Genomic DNA, 17,152 nt, shown 5'->3' on the forward strand with positions numbered 1-17,152 from the left:
CTGGCCGCTTCGGTGGTGGACGGCCTGGGCGAGTCTCACTACTCTTCAGCCGCTTGCCTGCGGGTACACATACCTTGAAGTGATCAGTTTCTGCCTTGGGCATCTTGTAGTGCTGGGTGCCACATACCTTCCCCCCTTGCTGACGCTGCGTTTCCTGGCGTGCTCCTTTACGCTCTCTCCCCATCACTGATCACTGGGAATAGGGTCGTCTTCATGCTTCTGGCCCACGAGTGTTGAAAGAGTTAGACGCACGAGGAAGCTAAACACTGGTAGGTAGAATTCAGCACAATTCATAGGGCAGGCGTGTCTCGTGTGACACATGGAGCGCTTCATACAAAGCCGCCGTGTGTGGAACCTCATGGATATCAGGCGGCGGCCACCCGTACTCAACCGCCTACGCGGCGTGCTGCAGTTCGCCCAACAACCAGGTGCTCTTTCCAGACACCGTCAGGGTGGTGACTACAATTGTTCTATGCGCGTAAGTATCTACTCGCGCCCAGGAAAAGTGAGCAGGTTAAACAACGCAGATGCCACATGGCACAACCGCAGTAGAAAAGAAAAGCCGCCCGACTTTGATCCCTCGGCCTTCCGGCGACGGTACAGGGACTCGTGAGTTGAAACCTGTAGTCAAGACTATCTACTTTCGTTTGAGCACTCCTTCACTTTTTGCTGCTCACTTATCCCAACACATGCACTGCACAAAGTTTCGCGCACATAAACTCTTTTAACCATTTATCATCTCTCTGAAGAGAAGGCTTTAAATAGGTGGCATCGGTTTCAGAGTAATAAAAGTAATAAGGAGGGGGGGAAAAAAAAGAATACAGTAGCAATAAAATATTAACAAAACGCGCGCGTCAGCATTCGTATAGAGGAGGGTAAACGTCATGTTCCGAAGGCTCACACAGTACACAGGAGTTGTAGGCGCTGTGCGCACCATTGTTGTGTTCAGTCAACAGCACCACATACTGGAGAGCAATCAAAAAGCTCGGAGCAGCCCCAGCAACGTGTGGATCGAAGACTGGGAGGCTGAGAGCTATGGACTGACTCCAGAGCCTGGTGCCGTGTCCACGCAGCTGCTACTAGACAAGCCGCTCGAGCTATATAATTTCGATCAGCTCCTCTCTCCACCGGAGGTAATGGAGGCACCAAAGCACAGCAGTTACAGCTCCCGGAAGGTTTATGGTGAAAAGCTGCAATTCGAGCTCAATGATCGCGCTCAGAAGCATGGGTTCCACAGTAAGTGGTGGTTAACGAGAACGCAGGCTGTGAAGAACGCCCTCACGTTTAAAAACAACGCACGTAGCTCCATCATTCTCTCGAAGAGCTCACTCAGGTTGTACCACTCCAGTCAGTTGGTTGGCGGAGAAGCACTCATGACACATCCCGTATCAGGCGGCTCGAGGAAGCTCTACAGCAGGAAGGGAGATGCATATCAGGTGCTGTGCGAACACATCCGTCAGAACGCCTTCAACAGCGGTCTCTACTTTACGAGACGGCAGCTGGAGTTCTTCAAGTTGGCGGTGCAGCCGAGTCAAGCACCTGTGATGATGGATGTCTCATCTGGGGAGCGGTTCCTCATCTTCAACGTGGAGCAACTCGAGGACCCCGAAGTGGCACTGAGGACTCTCGACCGCTCACCAGTGAGCATTCCGACCTTCCTTCTCTCAGGTGAACCGATGCAGCACGAAGGGGTAAAAAGGCTTCCCAGGTTTAAGAGCAATTACTGGCTAAGCGGGCGTGATGCTGAGCTGTACCAGTGGCCAATCAAAGAATCAGAGAAGAAGAGGGGAGTAACGCTAAAGAACGAGGGGAGTGCGTCGCTGCAGGTGGAGTTGTTTAACGTAGAACAGCTGGCAAACCCTGAAGAAGCATTCGCCAAGGCTGGACTCTTTGTCCAGTGATAGAGTGAGTTATCGCGCGAATGGGAACGAAGAGGGCGAACCATAAACAAAAGAGAAGAACAGCACCTCCGGGAAACCCCCAACGGGGAAGAAAAAGCAAGCAACCGGAGGACAGGAACTCAAAAAATCTTATAAAAGGGAGGAACCGCGGGAAAATGATCGCTCTTTTTTACACGCAAATGAACTCATGCAGTAGGGGGAGAGATGGGTTGGCGCTGCACTCACTACGAAAGAAAAGAAGTAGGAGAGCGAAAATCTAGTTGTATTTATGGGTGACGAGGTGCGACCAAGGATCTTCGATATGCGCCGCTAAACCAGTTAACCGGGTGTGCGTTTATACTCATTTACACGGGAAAGGCACAAGATGCGGTGTTGGGGGACAGCGAAGAGAGTGTCCTTCAAGATTGAACGGAATTGTTTGGACATGGTAAAAGAGATAATGGGGCGTAGAGTGAATTACTAGGGCAACGGTCGAACACAACCACGCCACCTATACTTGGTGTGGTTTACCTCTTCTCTGTTGACTCCTCAGGTCTTTGTTTTGCTGCTTGATCCCCCAGCATAGTGCCTCCAAGTGGTTAGAGGTTTGTGAACCGAGGTGTGTGCGTCACAGGTTCAGTAGCATTAACCGTTCCTCCCTTACTTTATTTTTGAGAAATTACGTTATTTCTACCACACTTTTTCTCCGCACATGGGGCAAAGTTTCCCATTCCTCCGTGTGGCACGCGCCAGTCTTGCCAGTTATATATTTATTTATATATCCGCCTTTTTGTCTTCATCTGCCCCGGTTGGTAGTTGTGCGCGTATCACCTTGGGCCAGGCTTGTCGCGCAGCATAGATTAATGCACTTGTTTATTGGCTAAGGATTTTTGTGGGCCTTTTGTACGTTCTGAGGGCATTGAGTGGGCTGTCGATTTTGTTGTAAAGGGGTGGAGAAACTGATTGTGGCTACGCCAATTGGGAACCATGTCTGCTTCACTCTGCCGCACATGGGGAGGGGGAAAAAGAAGTAAAGTGGAAGGGTGAAGGAGTGAGTTGTCAAACGTACTCGTGCTGTTATTCTGTGCATACGTAACCTCTGTCTTGCAGAGCCCCACCCCAATATTTTTGCGGGTCACTTCCTTCCCTCCCCCCCCTTTCCCTCATTTTTGGTGTTCTCTTCCCAAAATTTATTTATTCCCTTCCACGGGAGCGTCCCATTAAATGATTTCCCCAAAGTTCTTTATCTTACCGATTTTGTTTTCTCTGTTTTGCAGAGGATTTACTAGCTTTTGCTGTTTGACAGTCCGAAGCAAAGCAACAAAGAGAGTAGTAAAAAAGAACCATGCTCACGACGTGTTTCGCTCAGTTGTGGTAATATTCTTCCCCGATGCTCTCCGTTTCAGTTTATTTCACCCGTCACACACGTCCAAAAGCACACCGGCCATCACTGTGAGTCTCACATACATCCGTACTCGGGTCCAGCCGTCAATTCAGGTGGAGGAGAAGGAAGGGGCTGGCAGCGTCCAGACACCTCTGAAGTAGAGGTGTGTAGGAGGGGAATGCGAGAGGAGTAAAATAATTAACCTATGGGATGGATACTAGACGGAAAGAACAAGCTTATGTATAAGCGGCTTACGCATGTAATAGTCAATTTGTCTTTAATGTGGATAAAACATGCTTTCCTGGTTGTGGTGAACTCTCTGTTCATCTCGCCTTTCATCTTTTTCGTGTGCTTCTCTTTCCGTTCGTGCCTGTGGAAACCTAAACTCACACTGTCGTTTAAACTATTACGAACAAAACCCGAGGGTTCGCGTGGCCTTCGCTTCCGGAGCATTGATTGTCATCACTGCGGGGGACGCGGGTGAACACGCTACGGCACTCATTTATAGACGTAGACACATCAGGCATAGCGCAACGCACCTGACATATAAGTTAAATGCGGTGTTCAGCGCGCCTTGCCGCTGTCTTTACGCCGGCGATGCCTCATTTGGATGCTTTTCTCAGACGTCACACCCGACCCGATCACCGATTGCGCCATCATCCACTGTGGCTCAGTGAAGAAGACCTGCAGCACCTAGGAAACATTTCCATCGACAGGACGAACCATTGTGGCAGCAGTCTATGTAAAGCGGATGGGCCTCTACCAACTGTGCTGGTGGAAGCTCCACGCACGGTTTTCCTCTACAACATGGACCAACTTCCTCCTGAGTGCGAGGTCCGGTGGCAGTTTCCGCCCGTAGACGTGCCATCGTCGGTGAGCAGTATGACAGGTTACAAACTTAAATCCCGCGAACTACTGGAAAAAGCCCGCCATGAGATGGGCTACGAGTCCAACTGGTGGGGCACAAAGGCGGCGTGGGCCAAGAAAGGAGTCATGGTGGATATGAACTTGCTACCCACGCCCGTTCCTTCATTACATGTCAGCCAATTCCTTCACATATCATTCCTCGTGAACGGTGATCACGTATTGAAGAACTCGTACATCTCTGGGAAGACCGGCTCATTAAAATCTTGGACAAGCCATGAGGGTGTACCATCGGCATACGAGGATTTTCAGCGGCTGGTGAAAGAACATATGCAGGCCCATAGTTTTGCCTCTCCTCTATACTTCTCGGAGTCTTCACTCCGGAACGCAGGGATTTCCATCCGGCCAGGTGTTCACCCCCTGGACTTTTCCGATGTTCAACACACGAACAGCTACATAGGGAACAGGAAACTTGCGCTTCAGGAACTCACAACTACCTACCAACAATACTACCACTTGTCACAGCTTGTGTTCCCAGCTGGCTACAGAATTCCACGGTCCGTAGTTGAGGTGGAGCGTCAGAACCCCGGTGTGCCAATCCACGGAATGACTGGTCGATTGCTGAGTGTCCCTGAGCTACATCCCGAAGCAATCGTGAACTCCAGCGCACCTGAATTGGCACCGTTTGTGATGCGGGGCAGCAATGAGACCGGCAGTAATGAGCCCAACAATGTTTCATCAGTTGTGGACTTGGAATCCCCGTGTGCTGCGTATGGAAGGAACTTGTGGTACTTACCACAAGACGTGCTTGAAGCGGGTGGTGTGGTTGATCCAAACGCAATGCCCGTGGAGGCTGCTGTTGGTAGTCACTCTGACAAGAGGCGGCGCAAACTTTACAATGTCGAACAATTGGTGATTCCACTTGAGGGTTACAAAGCAGTTGGTTGCATTGCTACCATGAACCGTTTCGTTCAGTCAGACAAGCCGCCATGTGCTGGAACCTTAGCGGGTGATGAGTTGGGGTAGCAATTGGTGAGCCCTGGGAAAAGTGGAGACTCGCCCAGGACTCTGAGTGGAGAAAACAGCGATGAAGAGGGGGGTTTGGGGGTAAGCTAATGGTTGCCGAGCTCGGTAGAAGGATCACGGACGGTTGGCCCTCGCGGTGGAGCGAACGGTGGAACGCCTTGAGTTTGGCACCATATGTTTGCGTTGTCTGCACGAAGGGGTGCCAAGTGATTCGTTTCACAAGTTATTATTTTCACATACAACTCTTTTACTCTCCTTTCATTTGTCGATTCTGCACCTATCCCTGCGACCTGCTACCGGCCTTGGATGGCGAACTTCTTTGTGCATTGAATCTGGATCCCACTTCCCTTTCCAATTTTATTCTCCAGTGACAATTTTGTGCCATTCTTTTTTTCAGTCATCCCTGTTTGTTTGGAGGGGGATTCTCGATGTGGTGGCATCACTGGTGCTGGTAGAAACCCAACCTGGGAACGGAGAGCCTCTACCACACGTCGGCTCCGTGCGAACCGAGCGCCTCCCGGGTCCTAGCGGGTGGTTTTTTTTTTATAAATTCGTTTTGATGTATTGTTGTGAGAGTTTAGGGACCTGCAGGAGGGATACAAGGTGTTGTGAAACGGGTTGGGTTACAAATCGTGTGCTTATAATTCTTTTTCTCGTTTCGGTTGTTTCTGCGAGCTAGGCCAGTGAAAGAATTTGAGAATTGGGCTTCCATAAGCTGGCTGTTATGACGAGCAAGCATGTGGTGGGGAATGTTTTCGCTGCTACGGCTGTTCTGCGATGTGGACGCTTCGTCAGCGGTACGCGATTAGGATGTAGCTCCGGGAAAATTATTATCCCGACACTTCCTACTTCAGGGGTGGTTGAAAGGAACCTCGGATCGTTTTCCTCCACTTCGGCTCTGGGCCGTGGAAGCAGCGAGTACTACGAAAACAAGAGGATGGACCCTGCAGTGGGACAATTTCTTGGCGGTGATGCCAGTGCTACACTTCGGCGGCAGCAGCAGCTTGAGCATTTTCGCAACGCTACGGAGGACGCCGCCGTGAGGATATGGCGGGACTCTAAGAGCCACATTCGACGGCAGGAAAAACTTGTGCAAGATATAGGTGTAGAAGGGGCAGTTCGAGAGCTGCTCCAGCCTACACAAATTTCATTTCGTCAGGAGCTACGTCAGCGCCCATTGGACCGCGGTATCCTGGAGGAAATATATAAGGGACTGCACGGGAGGCGGATCGAAAGGCAGTTGAAAAGGGGCGTGTCATGGGAGCATTGGATTACAAAGGGTGATGGCACCGCACCGGTGTTCACCGCCTCTAGGAAGGCACAGCAAACATTTGCGTTTGGTGGTAACATTAAGCTAGTGGCGAAGGCGACACACCCCAAACAGTTCCCGGTTATGGCCATGGGTGGAGGGTATGAAAGCAGCAACGGTGTTTTCGCAATGGGGGAGTCGCAGCGTTTGGTGCCGGAGGTCGCGTTCGTTGGTCGCACTTCGAGTGGAAAATCGTCACTGGTGAATGCCATTGTAAATGCGATGGTTGCACCGTATGGGCACCTGCAGGGGACGACTAGCTCCGTTAACTTCTACAACATTGCAGACAAAATAGTACTTGTAGACTGCCCGGGGTACGGTTATTATAATCCAATGGAAACACCTCATCTGGACGCGGAGAATGCCGTGGCGTCAATGCGTGCGTATCTCACTTCATGCAGCCGTTGCGTTGACGAGAAGCAAGCGGTGGCGGGTACGGGCCGTATCAACATAGCAGAGCGGGCCGCTAAGGACAAGGCGGCAAAGCATGGGAACAGAAGTCGCATTCGTGCTCCGGGTGTACCTCGTCCGATTAAGCGTGTATTCGTTTGTGTGTCTGCACGCGGGATGCAACACAGTGATTTGGCGTACCTGGACCACCTAGAGACTCTCTCCCTTCCCTTCTCTGTTGTTCTCACAAAAACGGATGCCGCGCCCATTCGATTTCTTGCGCGGCTTGCGGACCACACACGCTGCCAGCTTGTTCATTACAAGAATTGCAAGGAGCTACTTCTAACGAGCTCACTTCGGCTTGCCGGAATTGACAAAATGCAGAGTCTTATTGGAAGTATGGCACTTGGGGAAGACAAGCTGCATGGCGCGACGACTGACTTCAGCGCCATTGTTTAACGTTCTAGTCTTTTTTGTGACTGCAAACTGGTGTTTCGGTGAAGTGCCTGTCTTGTTGGTTGGGTGCGAACTGTGTTGAGATACCGTGGAGATTATGGGTTCTTGAAATTACGAAACCAGGTTCACGTGGCCAAGTCACTTCTGTTAATTTTTTTTCATCTACATAACTAGCGGTAGAGAACGATAATTGTACACATACAAAAGTTTTTGTTCTTCACAGTTTTGGGCCGAAAAAAGCGAAGTACAGGCAGACCATATAGTCAGTGTACTTCAAGTTTCCTTTCACCTCAGCGGATCGAAGTCGTATCAGTGAGGCGGTCGTTTCGCATCTTGTTTCACATATTCCCATCCTTGGCTCGTCGATATGAGCCAAAGCCGTGTTCCTATAAGGTATGGAGCCTTTATTCACCTCTCCTGCGACGAAGGGTACGTTACAGCGGGAGGGTTGGGTAATGAAGGGTTGTTCATACGGAACAAGAATGAGCTAAGCGACGATGCCGAGCCACTACCGCTTTTTGGGTTTGAAACAAGCGTTTTTCAGATCCTACCTCCAACAGTGGCTAAAGTCGCGGCAGAGGAGGGGTTGAGCAAAGGCAACCGGGCTCCAAACAGCAACCCTCTTTCGGACGGTGTCAGTAATATTTACTCGACACAACAGGTGACTTTCGGGCAATTGTTTGTGCTGGTCCATGCGGTGAGCCGCCTACACGTGGCGGCACTGCCGTCGGAACCTTCTGAGAGGGACCCTGACTGCGCCCGGCTTGTGCTCGCACCGCCTGGTGAAATTGAGCAAACCTTCTGCCAGTTTATCTTCACACCGCGTTACACAACGCACGGTGAAGGAGATGTCGTGTGCCGAGGTGATGAAGTATTGGTGCAGCTGGCCAGCATCCCTATATTCCTTCAAACTACGGTGGTGTCACCTACACGCCCGGTAAAACACGAAACTTTTGGAAGTGCAAGCTTCCCCTACGAACCGACTGATGGATGTGGACGTGGGAACAGTTGGAGTGCTGGCACCCGTATGGCACTATCTGCTGTGTTGGGAGCACCAGAGGTTAACTTATCGGAGGCAAAAGCACTCGTTTTTGTTGTTGAGCGCTATGACATCGATCGAGATAAAGCGGAACATCAACGTATTCTGCACCGCATCCCCCGGCCGTGCGTTTCCGCAGGTGTGCCGGTAATATTTTACCATCTCGAGCACAAGCGGGTACTGGCTACGAGTGTCGCAATGCCCCCTTGCCAAGGGGGTGGCAAGATTGGAGTGTCAGGCGTGGCGCCAAGGGGCAATGAAGGTGGTGGGGAACGCGATCATTTGCTCAAGACAAGACAGACTCACTCAGTGATGGGAAATGTTACCGTGATATGCCACGCTTCAGGGAGGTTTGCTGCGGCGGGGAGTTCGAAGTCGCAGGGAAGTGATTCCCATTCCGCAGGAGCGACAAGCCTCGACTCCGACCCATGTAGTACTAAAGGAAAGGCACCCGATGACCGTAAAAGGGTGAATGGTGTCGGTGGTGCCGCCCTCCCGCTCTTCGCAGTGGATAAGGGTGTAGCTGATGGAACGTTCAGTGAAGAGGGAGCCCTCAGCGGGTTGCAGTGCAGTTGCACCGCTTTGTGGATATTAGAAAACGAGCAACCAACGGTAGGTGGGGCCGTGAATATGAATTCGGGAGTGTATCGCCTCCGTCAAGCCTGTTCTAACTTATACGTTGCTGTGGAAGGGTCAGCCGTTGATACTATACTTGAGGGGGACGGTTCTCCTGAGGGATCTGTTGTGTCGCAGAGGTCCTGTTGTAACCTCACTGGAGATATCGTAAACGAGGAGGGGGGTGATGTGGTTCGCCCCACAACGCTGTCCATGATTCCGCCACCACGTACACCGAAAGACCTTCAACGCACACTTTTCAGACTAAGCCCCATGTTTAACACAGATTGCGGGTATCTTATCGAGAATGACTGCTTGCTACTGCAGAACGTCGCCACAGACATGTATCTGTGCACAAGTGAGGGAAGTGAAACTCTTTCTCTATCATGGAAGCCATCAAATATTGATTTGATAGTCGTCCGAAGGGCCGCAACGGACGTCCAGGATAGCGTCCTATTTCTTTGGTCCCAATGTGAAACACTTAGTGGGTACCGTGATGCCTTCCAGGTACTGACAACGGAAGGAACGGCAACGCACCAGCAACAAACGGAAGCGGACGGTGAACATGGACAGGGCAGGTATCCTTCGGCAGAAGGTTCAACCAGCCCCACTCTGATGGAAGGAAGAATGGCAATTGTATCGGATTATGATCACATTCCAGAAAGTTTTGTACGACCTAGCAAAACGTGCCCCAAAGGCAGTAACGTAGGTACTGGTTATGCTTCGCTTCTTCCGGTTATTTGTGCCTGCCAGCGTACGCTCGCCGAGCTCATAATTTTTTGTTCAATCTCTCCTGAACGAAATGTTCTGCGAAGAGACGGCATACCTATCCCGAACCACCAGCATATGTTGGTTGAACTGTGCGTTCACCGCCTAGTTATTGATGTTATTCTCGCCCCCTTTTCAAAGTTTGGGGTGAGAGCTGACCGATCGGTGGGAAAGCATGCACAATGCTGCGGGCAGTGGGGCTGTTCTTCTTGGCTTCCACCGCTTCCACTGTCTGGCGGAGTGGTGGATGTTAACGACCTTTTACTGAAGATGCACCGAGAGATTCATATCGTCTGTCGTCTTGGTTTTCGACTCTTAAGGCAAATGGTCCGTCAAGCGCCGGAGCTCAAGGCAGGATTTGAAAACTATATACCGTATTTTCTGGCTTTTGACGGGTACAAGCTAGAGGTTGTCGATTCGCTGACAAGGCTCTTTTCGGAGAACCCCGCCGTGAGGAACTCATCTTTGGAACTTGTGGTTAATCACTACATCGCTGGCCTCCACCTCACGCGTTCCGGAAGATATCTGCAGTTGCTATGCTCCATGTGTTCTGTTGGGACCCACGGCGTGACGGAACGTCAGCGACTTGTGTGTCAAAAACTTCTCGTTGAAAATGCTAACGCATTGTACAGCTTTGTGCTTGATAGTGGCGGCGAGTGGGCCGTTAAAACTGACAAGGATGAACCGCCAATACCGTGTAACATCCTTTTTTCAGGACAGCAACAAGACGGCGGAGAAGAGGAAGGAACGAAGCTGAGGGAATACGTGCAGAGCGAATTGGAGCTACTGGGTGCCCTGTGTCTGGATGGGTGCCCACCTTTATGTAGGGAAGAAGTAGCCAAAGTGTTCCCTTCACCAGTGCTCCTGAGGGCTTTACGCAACTTTTCGCCGAAATGGCCTGAAGTGAGCGACCGGTCGCGCGTCTGTGACGTTGTGCGGAGTCATTTAATACGTCTCGCAATGCACTGCTACATCCTTCCATATATCGATGACCCAGCTGTGCAGCTACGCGAGGGCGCCGTCCTGCTAGGTTCCAGCAAGTTGCATCTCAAAGTCGATGAAAAAACAGCCTTCTCTGGCAAGCCGGACAGTGAACTCACCCAGGCTGTGAAAGAGGGAACACTCCACGTCATCCGTTCTAACACCCATTTTGTACGGTCTGACACAGGCCGTAGTATATTGATTCGTGCCGCATTAGCGGCATGGCTGCGGTTCGTTAGTGCGCATCAGGTTTCCGCCACGGAGACAGCCTGTCTGGTACCGTTGCTTCTAGAGCTTCTTGATAGTAGAGACGACGAGGCTCACGACGGCAGCAGCAAAATAGCGGAATACACATGGACACGCCTTGAAGTATCCGAGGCGGGACTGCTCGTTGTTCGGGCTCGAGAGATGATTTGTCAGATCCTTCTGCAAATTCTTGAGACCGCTACTTACCGCGCAGCAAATGAAATTAACCTACTGCTGCATGGTATTTTGGTTACTGACCACGGCGCCAGCCTCGCCCACCAGCACGATTATTGTTCGTTACTCCGCAGGGCGGACGTCTCTTCGACCGGAGACCCGTTTGTCACATCCCCAACCGAAAGAGACGCACTGCTGTGGCACAAAGGCAAGGCCAATGACGGTAATGGAAACCGTTGCTTTGGATTGAACAGACGCAAGGGGCCCAGCGACTACCAATCGACGGTAGCCGGTAGCGCCGTGACCACGCAGCTCAGTGGCTCCACAAAGGATGTTGCCGCCTTCTTAGATTACGTCAAAGGCATCTGCAGTTGCATCGTGCGCCCACTCCGTGTTGATCAGCTGGTACCACGGCTCGTCGATCTTGCACACCACGATGGATCACAATTGGCACCATACGCCATGGAGTTGCTCGTTCGAATCTGCACGGTGAGGCGCAGTGTGGCCCGTCTCGTGCTTCAAGTGCATCCTTTCCCCTCCTCCGAAGTGATTCAATGTTTTGACAATATGTATTTTGCTGCTGTTCAAGTGCGGTCATCATATATTCGAGGATCCGTGGAGGAGGCCATTGATGTTGCCCTCCAGGGCATCGACGGGTTAAGCACTCAAACTCAAAACGAGGTGACAGGCACAACGAATGAGGGTAGAGTGGATGACGGAGGCACCGACGAGTACTATAATGATTTAACGGAGGATGACGAGGAGATCGAAGAAATAGGTATTTGTGAAGAACAAGAAGTTGAGGCAAGCTCTTCGTCAGCCCCCGAAGACCAACATGAGGTCGGAGGGGAAAACAAAGCACGGCGCCTGTGGTTAAAGGCAGCTGGTGCGGCCCGCATCGTTGTGTATCGAAACGCCATAATTGCACGCCGACGTTCTGTTGGACTCAGCGAAACGTCGCGCGTCCCGCTTCGCGTTGTTGTCCGTGCGGAGACAGTACGCCATTGGCAAGTGCACATAACTATGCTCGAAATGTATCCGTTCATCGGCCCGTCGAGCCCTGCGTTCAGCAAGTGGATGCGTTTCTTTTATGTTTTCACGTTATCCCAAAGTAATGCCGAGTCGCTGAAGGCCTACATTGATGTATTTATGGGGGCCTTCAACCTTAGCAGCAACTGCGTTGTTATGGGCCTCCATATTGTCCTCAGTATTCTCGCGACAATCAAAGATCCAACACCACACCTAACTGACGCATTTCTCCGCGAGTCCGCCCGTTACATTGATGGAGAAATTGCTGCTCTTCACCCCGACGGAGAGTTTGCCACCAAGTTGGGTCTCCACGTCTTCACCAAGACCACGGTCGGGGGCATTCCGCGACGTCGTATGTTACAGCTATTGCGTGACTATGATGCCTTCCGCTGCCTCCCCTCACCCGGAGTGACCGAGAAGCACGGGCGGGGTCGCTTCACAGCTTGCATCGTTGAGATGGTTTGCCGCATTTGCGGTACATCAATGGGTGCCGTGGCGCTGGGCCGGTCGGCTCTGCCAGTGACTCATCTCTTAGAAATCACGCTGAGCTATGGCACATCCTACACCCCCCTGGTAGAGGTGCCGCGGCCCCGTGCATTGTGGGAAAGTAACTCGTTCCATCTTCTCGGTGCTTATCTGCTGGCGCTCGTGTCGCTCTACATTGCCGCGGGCGACGCAGGGGGAGACGGGGGTCGAAGACAACGGCAGATGGAATGGATGGCGAACCGTGACTGGTGGTCGGTTGTGCTTTTGCTTTCACGGCAGCTAAAAGAGCTCACACGGCTAATGCAGTCTAGAACAGAGACTGTGCTATGGCGGGGACGCCGCATTCTGCAGCGGTATCGCCGGTTGTGGCTTGTCAATTTACCGCTGGCACTGTTAACTTTCATGACAGAATGTTTTAACGAGGCAGGTTTTTACAGGTACCGGGACGTTGTGGGAGCTACCTTCCACGAAATGTGTATGAGTGTCGCCGGGTTTAGCGAAGTGCTCCTCGCAAGTGCTGATGCGATACGGCTGCAGGCAAGAGAGATGGTGGGTTACCGCCGCCTCGTGGCCCTTCTCCAGGTCCAGACGGGAAACCTCGTGGGTCACGAGCTTCTTTCAGGCACGATGTTGACGACGCGACGCAATCTACGACACGGCGTTATCTGCTACTATAAGAAAATAAATGAGGCCGAAGAAGAGGCCCGCGGACTACACCCGGACGCTCTCCCGTTGGCCGAGACCGGACCCCAGGCTGAAAACGACGGCATCCAGGGTGGTTTAATTGCAACAGCGGATGTACCCACGCACACACAAAACGATGCAGACGACTCGTCCCCTATGGGATTACTAATATCTGGTGCTGCGACGAAATGTCTTGATGCGGAGCGACTCCGTGGTGCACTGCGCAGTCTTGTGAACCGTGATCAACTGATCACCATGGAGGACAGCACGGACCTAGGTGAGCCGGCTGGGATCATGAACGCCCTTTTGTTAAGCTGTCGAGAACGGTCAAATGTTCTAGACTTTGTGTCCACGACTCTCGGCTGCATGCGGGAGCGATCCTTTGGTTCCATCACCCTTATTGGTATGCTAAACATTTTCTCCAATGCGCTACATACAGCACTCAGAGAACAGGAGAGAGAAAGACTGAAACATGTTAGTGCTGAGAACTCGTCGGTGATCACCGACATTTTTACGGTGAGGAGTTTTGAAACCGACTATGCAAAGGAGAATGCGGGAAGGCTACTGCAGACGACGTTCAGTGATCTCGGTGCAACGCGCGCTATTGCGTCCCTCTGCGCAGTGGACGACCAGGTAGTGGCCTACAGTGCTGTACAACTCTGTGTTGGTCTCCTCGAGGGTGGTAATGAGCATGCCCAGAAAGCCCTTCTCGCATATTTCCAAGAGCACCAAGAGAGATTCTTTCACAACATTCGAGACATGCTTCACAAAGCCGTGGATTGGGTGCAGTGTACCAACGCAGAACACCAGATCGTTGTGCTTGAGAGGGGTGGAGTGGTTCCTAACGTATCCAACGCACACGAATTCACCCGCATGCTTCTGACAAACGCACTCACCACGCCCCCATCGCTCTACAGCAGTCTAAAAGTGAGGGTCGGACGCGGTGCAGCGGTTGCAAGAAGACGACTTTCCGCGTGGGACCGAGCAGGCGGAAGTCTCAACCAACGTTTCGTTTGCACCCTATTTCGTATGCTCCAGCTCTTCTGTGAAGGGCACAACCTCAGTATGCAGAACTACATCCGCTCGCAGTACGATAATTTGCATAGCGTAAATGCTGTGCATGAAGTAATGAACCTCATTACGGAAATAGCCGCTGTTGTCCACCCGGCCACCGTCCGGATGCTTCAGAGTGCATTCGCGCTCCTAACTGAGCTGTGCCAAGGGCCATGTCATGAAAATCAAGAGGCCCTGCTGGGTTACGGTGTGTGTGTCATTATCAGCAAGTTGCTCAGCCGCCTGAATTTGCCGGACGTGACGGGCACTCCATCCACTGGAACAGGCATTACAAACTGGGGCGGCGGTGACAGCAACAGTACTGATAACAAGGCTTCGGTCGACTGCTGCACCCTGAATGAAACAGATAGCGAAGGCAACGCTTTTTTACGTCTACAAGGCGGCTTTTTACTAAGCAAGGACGATGCTGGAAACCTCCGTATTGCACTCACACAATGCCTACTCTCGCTTATCGAGGGATGTCGTTCACGGGACGTATTCCGCCAACTGCTGGAACAGATTCCAGTCGAAGTTATCGAGCGCGAGCTAACCACGGTGGACCCAGGGGCGTACGACAGCATTCTTGAAAATGAGGAACTGGCGAGTGACCCGGGTGTGGAGGCCCTCTTCAACTGGCTTATTTTCCTGAAGACTGTCAGACCGTACGCGGAGGCCGATTACTTGAAACGGATTGATGCAATGCTTCAGCACACAAATAAACTATGCACTCGCCTCGGATTCATTGAAATACAACGTGCGGATGGAATGCTGGAGAAAGTGCTGTTCCACATTCCACACGTCTGGCGCGGGTTGATGCGTAGGAATAGGAAGCAGATGCTGGCGGGAATTAACTGCAGCAGTCGTGCAGCGAAGCTCGGAGACTTTATGTACCACAGTGACAACGTGATCTTTGAAGTGGAACGTAGCTATGCATTCCAGTGCTGGGTAGAGCGCCGCACACGCTGGAGGTTGGACAACAGAAGTAGCGGTTGGAGAGGTAAAGAGTGTGATGCCGGCAAAGTCGATACTTCAGTCGACGCAGGCAAACCTAGGTGGACCCCAAAATGGAAACAATGCTCAGATGCGCCCAAATATTTCTGGAACCATTTCATTGCACCCGTACTGTTTTGCACACACCTCGGTTTTTACGAGTACAGCTCCCTCCTCGTCGCTGTGGTTTTGAACATTGCTTTGATCAACGGCGAGGGGCGTCATCGGAATCTAGAAGAATCCCAGCTCTGGGCTAACATCATATCTGGCCTGTGTGTCCTGCAGCTTGTGTTGTCTTTAATTGCAATAACTGTGGATACTATTGTCTTTTTCCCGGTGTCGCTGTACGTACACTACCGCCAGAAACAGCAGCGGTTTTCCGGGCGGGCGAAGTTCAACGAAACATTGCAAGGGGTTTTACGTGGGTTGAGCGCGAAAGAAATCAGTTTACTGCTTGTGACGCGCTTCAGTTTCCAATATCGCTTACTTTTGGTTGTCATGGCGGTTTTAAGCATCTTCGTTTCATATTACTTTGCTGCCGCACACCTTACGCTTATGGTTTACACGTTTCCCACACTTCGTACCTTTGTTAGCGCCATCACGCACAATGGCCGACAGTTACTCCTAACGGCCCTGCTTGGTGTCATGGGATTGTATCTTTTTGCCATCGCGGGTCGCATTATGTTCCCTGAGCAATTCGGAAGCAACGGTGAGGTCGACGAAAACTCGGGGAAGAAAAACGACGAAAATGGAAACTGCGACACATTGCTGCGCTGTTTTACATTTATTCTGTGGCAGGGGCTGCGGCAGGGTGGTGGCGTCGGGGATGTCATGGATGAGGTATCATGGAATAGCTCAACACTTGTACCACGGGTGAGCTACGATCTCATTTTCTTCGCTCTTGTAAATGTTGTCTTCCTCAACATCATGTTTGGTATCATAATTGACACTTTCGGTGAGTTGCGCGACGACCGACGAGAGAGGGAAAACGACCTGAGGAGCACCTGCTTTATCTGCGGCCTCGACGCGGACACACTTGAAAAGGGCCAAGTGGGCGGTTTCAGGGCTCATGTGGAAGACGCACACAATATGTGGATGTACCTTTACTTTATTCACTACCTCCGTCATAAGGACCCGAACGAGTTTACTGGTCAAGAGTCGTACGTCCACGAGAAGATTCAAAGGAATGACCTCTCCTTCTTTCCGGAGGAAGACTGTCTTGCGTTACAAGAATGCAGGGAGGGCAACGGCAAGAGAACTGGAGATGACGAGGCTGATAGTGATGACGAGCTTGCGAGCAGCGTTGTGGTAGGGGGCAGTGCACCACGCGGACCAAAGCCTGAGAGTGCACATCCCGATACTGGTGTGAAACTTGTGTTGAAGGAGCTGGCAGCTGTGCGTGAAGCTGTCAGTGCCCTTGCGCGGGAGGCCACAATGGAAGGGGAGCGGACGAGGGGACTCGCCCAGCAGCTAGAGCTCATAAACCGCAGCAGCCAGAGCTCATCACTGCGGAAGTTTCCCGGTGGGGGCAGCGCAGCATCGGTTGCTGAGACGAGCACAAGCAAGGGGACGTGGTTGCGGCACTCCGAACCAGAACACTAATTTAACGTGCTGGAAGAAGCTCACGGAGGAAAGCGATGACACACGGTTCTTCAGCTAGAGCTAAAGCACAGGTGTTTAGTCCTACACTCGAACAGAAGTATACACATAAATATATGTATATATATTCATTGATATGTTCTTGATTCACAAACATCCGGAATGTTACTGAGCCGATT

General features: G+C 51.6%; 5 protein-coding genes across 5 annotated transcripts; all 5 read left to right on the forward strand.

Annotated features, from left to right (window-relative positions):
- Window positions 1-884: 884 nt before the first annotated feature.
- Window positions 885-1,901, forward strand: TbgDal_VIII2290 (mitochondrial RNA binding protein, putative; the record flags this gene model as incomplete). Its single annotated transcript, XM_011777256.1, has 1 exon — window positions 885-1,901. One exon carries the CDS (start codon window positions 885-887, stop codon window positions 1,899-1,901), a length of 1,017 nt encoding a protein of 338 aa, XP_011775558.1.
- A 1,203-nt stretch (window positions 1,902-3,104) lies between these two features.
- Window positions 3,105-3,425, forward strand: TbgDal_VIII2300 (hypothetical protein, unlikely; the record flags this gene model as incomplete). Its single annotated transcript, XM_011777257.1, has 1 exon — window positions 3,105-3,425. The coding sequence occupies one exon, from the start codon at window positions 3,105-3,107 to the stop codon at window positions 3,423-3,425; it is 321 nt and encodes a 106-aa protein (XP_011775559.1).
- A 394-nt stretch (window positions 3,426-3,819) lies between these two features.
- On the forward strand, window positions 3,820-5,154 carry TbgDal_VIII2310 (hypothetical protein, conserved; the record flags this gene model as incomplete). The annotated part of the gene is made up of 1 exon (XM_011777258.1): window positions 3,820-5,154. One exon carries the CDS (start codon window positions 3,820-3,822, stop codon window positions 5,152-5,154), a length of 1,335 nt encoding a protein of 444 aa, XP_011775560.1.
- A 724-nt stretch (window positions 5,155-5,878) lies between these two features.
- Window positions 5,879-7,312, forward strand: TbgDal_VIII2320 (hypothetical protein, conserved; the record flags this gene model as incomplete). The annotated part of the gene is made up of 1 exon (XM_011777259.1): window positions 5,879-7,312. One exon carries the CDS (start codon window positions 5,879-5,881, stop codon window positions 7,310-7,312), a length of 1,434 nt encoding a protein of 477 aa, XP_011775561.1.
- A 364-nt stretch (window positions 7,313-7,676) lies between these two features.
- On the forward strand, window positions 7,677-16,976 carry TbgDal_VIII2330 (hypothetical protein, conserved; the record flags this gene model as incomplete). The annotated part of the gene is made up of 1 exon (XM_011777260.1): window positions 7,677-16,976. The coding sequence occupies one exon, from the start codon at window positions 7,677-7,679 to the stop codon at window positions 16,974-16,976; it is 9,300 nt and encodes a 3,099-aa protein (XP_011775562.1).
- Between the last annotated feature and the right edge of the window lie 176 nt (window positions 16,977-17,152).

This window comes from Trypanosoma brucei, chromosome 8, assembly GCF_000210295.1.
Source record: "Trypanosoma brucei gambiense DAL972 chromosome 8, complete sequence".
Taxonomy (NCBI): Eukaryota; Euglenozoa; class Kinetoplastea; order Trypanosomatida; family Trypanosomatidae; genus Trypanosoma; species Trypanosoma brucei.